The sequence below is a fragment of the Lipotes vexillifer genome, unplaced genomic scaffold (genome assembly GCF_000442215.2).
Source record: "Lipotes vexillifer unplaced genomic scaffold, Lipotes_vexillifer_v1.1 scaffold1122, whole genome shotgun sequence".
Lineage (NCBI taxonomy): Eukaryota > Metazoa > Chordata > Mammalia > Artiodactyla > Lipotidae > Lipotes > Lipotes vexillifer.
The window spans coordinates 2,797,879-2,804,470 of NW_006798649.1; the positions used below are offsets into that span (position 1 = coordinate 2,797,879).

General features: G+C 47.8%; 1 protein-coding gene across 1 annotated transcript in view; it reads right to left on the reverse strand.

Moving 5' to 3' along the window:
- The window catches only part of FCMR (Fc mu receptor), a 13,131-nt gene that overhangs the window by 5,236 nt on the left and 1,303 nt on the right, over positions 1–6,592 (reverse strand). The window contains exon 2 of the mRNA XM_007470714.1: positions 559–894. Coding sequence (XP_007470776.1) covers positions 559–894 — 336 coding nt within the window. The remainder of the gene's footprint in view (positions 1–558; positions 895–6,592) is intronic.

Sequence of the window (6,592 nt, forward strand, 5' to 3'; positions counted from 1 at the left end):
GGCATTCCCTGCAAAACCATCGGAGACCATTGGGAATCTAGGTTGTGAGTTAGTGCTGTGTATGTCTAAGGAAGTCAGTGGAGAAAAGAAAAAAGGAAGGATTTGGGAGAAATAAAGAAAGGATCAGATCATAAAGTAACAAATTTGGCCATCAACTGTGAAAAATGATTGTCTTTCCTTTATATTTATCCCTGATATCTCTCATGGGACAATTATGGTAATAATTATGTCCTTTTGCTTCCAATTTCCTTCAGTCTCAGAGCCCCTCCTCAATCTCACCCCACACTCGCCTCGTGCCCTGGGTAGGATGAGTAAAATACCACACAAGGAGAGCACCTATCCTGTCCCTTTCATACAGTTTGGATAGAAAATTTGGTGGACCATGAAGTTCATTGACTCTATGAGGTTTCAACTCTACAGATCCCAATTTCTACTGGACTTGCTAATATGGGAATAGTGTAAGAATGTGGGGACTGCTGCAGTCCCATTGTTGTCCCAGCCTTCCTGAGTGGAAACGTTTTCTGGGTGGCCAGAGCCTCCATCGTGTGGGGCACCTACCACTGAGAACAGACAGGGTGACCTGCTGGGTCTTGCCCCGGTCTGTGTCCGTGCCCGCCCCACAGGCATAGACCCCGCTGTCACTCTCGACAAGCTCTGTCATCTCCACCAGGAACAGATTCCTGTCTGGACACAGCTCCAGGGTGACTCGATTCTTGAATTCCTTCTTGACGAAGTGCCTGTTGGACACCACGGTGGCACATCCTCCAGACGCAACAATTGTCCGGCACAGATATATTCTCACATGCATTTCAGGAAGTGGGCACTCGATGACAACGGATCCTCCCAGCATTCCCTCCACCTTTACTTCTGGAAGGACCCTCAGGGCTCCAGCTACTGCAGGGAGGGGGAGTTAATGTAGAGGAAGCCCCATCCCCAGCCACATCCCCAACTCCAGCCCTGTTTCCAACCCAGGCCCCCGCCCAGCCTCACACTCATCCCTACTTCCAACTCCATCCCCATTAGTAGCCCAAGCCTCAGCCAGCCCTGAGCCTCAGCCCTCTCATGATCTCTAGCCCTGGCTGCATCCTCAGCCTCTTCCCATCCCCAACCCTATTTATATCCTTGGTCCAGCTCTATGTCCATCCCTAGCCCTATGCCCAAGGCTGAGTCTCTCCCCAGCCCAAGCCTTAATGTAATCCTCAGCCTCATTACCAAACCTGAACCCATATGGACCCAGACATCAAACCCCTGAAAATACAGTCAAAGCCACTACCCCAATCCAGGGGGAGAGAATGTGCCACAGTGATCCCCCCAACCAGCACATGATCCCTGAGTGACTTCAGGGTGGTGTCAGGAGGCATGGGACAATTTGCTCTAACAGGTTTTCTGTCTAGTTTTGTTTTGCTCAGATCCATCCAACCAACCAAAACAACCATTCACCTCCAGTTTTTTATTCAATAATTCAACAAGTATCTGTTGAATGCCTTTTATGTGATAAGGTGGCTGGCATCCCTCCCTCACAGAACGAATCATTTATTGAATGATACAAATGGACGGCCACTGTGTGACAACAGAGTATAATAAATCCCATGGCGTAGATACACAGAGCTCCTTGGAAGCAGCAAGAAGGGGCGCCTGATCCAGTCTGCTGCAGAGATTGATAGAATTTGAGGAAGGCTTTCTGGAAGACATGATGTGTAAGTTGTGACCTAAAGGACTGGGTGTGGACGGCAACTGAGAGAATGATGGTGTTGTCTTCACTGAGGAAGGGAACACAGAAGGAAACAAGGGTATATTTGAGTGTGTGTGCACATTGTATGTGCATTGGGGGTGGTGTGGCGCAGGGTGGAATAAAAGGTGTGGTTTCTGAGTCCCTGACATCAAAAAGCTTATGCTTTGGCTGAGAGAAGGCAGGTCTAAGCTGGAGAAGAAAGTAGGTCCAAGTATGATTAATTGTCAGCTAAGTGGGTCCCAATAAGTGTCTGTATATTTCTGGGAAGACAATTCAGAGGATGAAGTGTATGTGGGGGGAGGGGGCTGTGGACTAGGGTGGAGGAGAGACCCTTCTAGACAGTGAGAACCACCCCCAAAAAAGGCTGGGACAGGAGAGAGAACATGGCATGTTCATGAGGCGGGGAGGGATGTTCACAAACTTCCTGAAATTCATCCATAAAGCAAACATTAAGAAGAGCTCTAGGACTTCCCTGGTGGTACAGTGGTTAAGAATCCACCTGCCAATGCAGGGGACACCGGTTCGAGCCCTGATCAGGGAGGATCCCACATGCTGGAAGCAACTAAGCCCGTGTGCCACAACCACTGAGCCTGTGTGCTACAACTACTGAAGCCCGTGCACCTAGAACACATGCTCCGCAACAAGGGAAGCCACCACAGTGAGAAGCCCGTGCACTGCAACAAAGAGTAACTCCCAACTCACCGCAACTAGAGAAAGCCCACGCACAGCAATGAAGACCCAACGCAGCCAAAAGTAAGTTAAAAAAAAAGATTCTCTCTTTAAAAAAAAAAAAAGAATAGCGTCAAGGAAAGAAGTGGGGCTGGAGCCTCCTAGATGAGCAGAGAGAGTCGAGGAGGATATTCTGGGGAGAGGGAAGAATGTGGACAACAGAAACAATGATGGGAACATGAGATGGGGGTAGAGGAGGCTAGAGAGGGGCTAGCTGGGGACATTTACAGGAGTATGTTAGGATCTGAAAGTGTAGCTCGTCAGTGTGGTGGGGAGAAGAGGACCCCACCAGACACGTGTGATCTGACATGGAAACCCTTCATGAACAACCCAACACTGCTTTAAATCCCCTGGAAACAGACGTGTGAGGTAGCCCTGTGACTGGAACGTGCCAGTGGAAGGGTGACCCATCAAAGGACAAACACCCAACCAAGGGGATAGGCGAATCCCCTGTATGTCCAGAAGCACTATACCTGTGTGTAAAGCCCAGCACCTGAGAATGAGCATGCAAACATTTTTGGACCAACCCAGCCAGAAAAGGGCATGCCTGCTGCTTTCTCAAGGGTGAGATGCTGTAAAATGGGCAAGCGCAAGACAGAGCAGAGAGGGGTCATCACCTGTGCAGGTGCCTCCAGTGGCCTCTCTCTGCTCAGCGATGAGCTGCTGGTAACCCCCTGGCTTGCCCAGATCCTCTGTTATGGACTGTATGTTTGTATCTCCCCAAAATTCATGTGTTGAAACTCCAACCCCCAAAGTGATGGTATTACGAGGTGGGGCCTTTGGAAGGTAAGTAGGGTTAGATGAGGTCATGAGGATGCAGCCCTCATAATGGGATTAGTGTCCTTGTTCTCTCCATGTGCACAAGAAGAGACCATGTGAGCACACAGGGAGACGGCTGCAAACCAGGAAGAGGGCCCTCACAGAGAATCATATCTGCCAGCACCTTGATCTGGACTTCTAGTCTCCTGAACTGTGAGAAATAAATGTCTGTTATTTAAGCTATGCAGTCTATGGTATTTTGTTACAGCAGCTGGAGCTGACTAAGACATCCTTATTGTGCAAACTTCGGGTGGATGAAGCACAAGGAAAGCTGCTGGGTACACTGAACTCTGGTCCCAAGGAAGCACTAATGGGTGAGATGAAAATGACCAGATCCCATTCTCCTTGGAGTTCATAGTAGCTTCTAACCAAAAGCAGATTTCCCAAGTAGAAAAAAAGATAGATATAACCTCCAGGTTTAGAACTTAGGCACAGTGTGCATAAGACTCCTTTGGGGGAACTTGCTAGGATACAGATAACCTGGTCCTGCCCTTAAGCAATGTGATTATATCTGCTTAGGATGGGGCCTATGGATCTGCATTCTTAGATAAGCATCCCAGGTGCCCTTGAATTTTTGCAATTCTGGACCCCTTAACTACATTTCCAAATGATTCAGGGGGAAAAAGAAAGCGGTGGGAGAAGGTATCTAAAGGAACCAAGCTGTTTAATATTGACATTTTAGAGAGGCTGCTAACTAAGTGTCATTAATCTCTAAGTTGGTGATTTGATTTTCAGTGGTGATGGTAGGGGAAAGGGATATATGTAGCTTAAAAAGTCACTCCCAACATATAGTTGGATATAAATATCCAATTTGGAACACGGAAAACATCTTTTTTTCATAATGCAAAATAAGGTAAAGGCCCCCAAGGCCTTGGCTGGTGGCAGTGCTCTGGGACTAGACTTTGGATTCCGTGTAGCAGTGATTTTCTAGGTGGGAAAATCGATGAGGACCCTATCGATTCAAGTCACAGCAGAATCTCTGGAAGAAGGGAGCTGACCTGAGAGTTTTATGTTTATCCAATGGAGCGTGGATTTTTTTAAAAGGATGGGAAGCATCCTATGCTCCTTCCCACTTCTGCCCACACTAACCTGTGTGTGTCTGGGCCCACTGTCTGCCCTCGGCCCTGTCGCTGTGGACGGAGTGTCCCCCTCCTCTCAAAAGCCAGTCCTTTCACCTTTACCCTGAATCCATCCCATCACCTTCTTTAGAGCATGTCTTCTGCGATCACCCCCTTTCTCTGTCTGTCTCACTGGTTCTTCCCCTCCAGCATTGCCACGGCTTACACACACGCCCTGATATGGTCCATATTGGAAAAACCCTTGGTTGACTTCTCCCCTCCCCTTCATCTGCCACCCCTCTTCTGTTCACTTTCTCAAAATCACTGAATCCACTCCTCCATCTCCCGATTCCTCTTCCACCTTCATCTGTCAGAATTATGGCTCCAGTATTCCACTGAAACTGCTCCGGTCAAGGTCACCAAAACTTTCCTTGTTGCCATGTTGGATGGTCACTTCTTTATCTTTTTTTTTTCCTTGCTCTCCTGGCAGCGTTTGGTGGAATTGAGCCTTCCTGCCTTGAAACGCTTTCCTCTCCTGGCTTCCTCGACATTACACTCTCGATGGCTGTTCCTTTGCAATCTCTTGACTTATCTCTCTTTACCTGTTCACTTTAGTCCTCCTCCTCCTCCTTCCTTCCTTCCCCTTCTCTGTCAGCATTGCGCCTGACGCTGCGCCTGCTCTCTTCTCTGTCCTCCTTGCTTCCCCCCACACTGGCTCATTTACTTCCATGGCTTTTAATACCGGCTCTATATAGATCTCACCATAATATGGAGCTCCAGTCTTGTCTTTACCTCTGGGCTCCAGACTTGCCTTTTTGACACCTGCTCTTGCACTTCACTCAAACATATAAGATATTTTCCAGACTTAAATGGCAAAAACAAACAAACAAAACCCTCTTGATTTCTCTTCCAAAGCCTGTTCCTTCACAAGCTGTTCCCATCTCCAAAAATAGCACCAACATCCGTCCAAGTGCTGAAGCCCCAAAGTCATCCCCATATTAAAGAATCAAGAACAAATTTTAGGTATGCGTATGTGTACTGGGTCAAAGCATCAAGTGTGTATATTATTATTATTATGGGTCAAGGTAAAAAAAGTTTGAAAGTGTATACCCTATGCTACTGCCTTGCTTTATTACGGAACTCCACTTAGGGCCCCAGGCGATGTGGCCTATAGTCTGTGCCTCATGCACTGGGCTCTGGGACCAGGACCACCCCCATATTTGCAGGACCTGGGGCAGGAATACAAATAAGACCCAAATATCATACATCTAAATATTTTAAAGTTAATTATCGGGCTAAAAAACTGTTGAATAAAGTATCCCCCTATCTTGACAAACGTACACACTCCTTGGATGTCCACTCTAATACATGGCTGTGCAGGGAAAAATGGCTCCAAGTTTCCTGCCTCTATCCTCTGGCCTCTCTCCTTTCTGTTCTCATCCCTGGCTCCTGCCCACTCCACAATGGTCCTGGTATATACATGGGGGATGACCCAGCTTGCGTGTATAAGCTCCATCCATCTCCTTCCCAAACAGCCACCTGTAGCCACCCTTTTATAGGCCAAGGGGTCACCCTAGGATAGAAGACCCAGGATAGAATCTCACACAGTCATTGAAGGTGGTTCCAGAGACATTTGGACAGGGAATTTGAGGTCTAGAAGAGGGGGTGTGGGTGTGGGCTTGGAGTAGGCACATCCTTTTGGGCCTTGAACTCCTCACCCTGTGGAGATGGGCACAAGTGGAGGAGGACCAGGCCCAGAGCAAGGACACCTCTGGCTAGAAGGGTCGTATTGCTCAGGACAGACTGCAGGGGTACAATTTAGGTACCCTTCACTCCTAGACATTTTCCACGGCTACCCAATCCCACTTCCCTCTCAGGTCTAAGTTTAGTTAAGCATCCACCGTGATCACCTATGTCCTACCACCCCTCACAGAGTCTGTTTCATTAAAACTTCATTCCCTTGGGTTTTTAGGGATTTCCAATATTTGATTCAAAGATTTGACTTTCTTCCAAACTCTGGCCATTACAAAGAAAGCAAGTATGAATAAAAAACAACTTTGACCCCCAGGAAGCTTACCATTGAATCAATAAAATAAGGTGAACACACCTTGAGCTACAATACAAGGTAGAACGGGGTCAGCTATTGGGGTTCAGAAGAGGGGCCTGTGGAACATGTACGAGAAGGTGGTTGAGATGGGATTTGAAGGACCCATAAATGGTGGAGGTGAGTGGAAGGCTATTCCCCGGCAGCAGG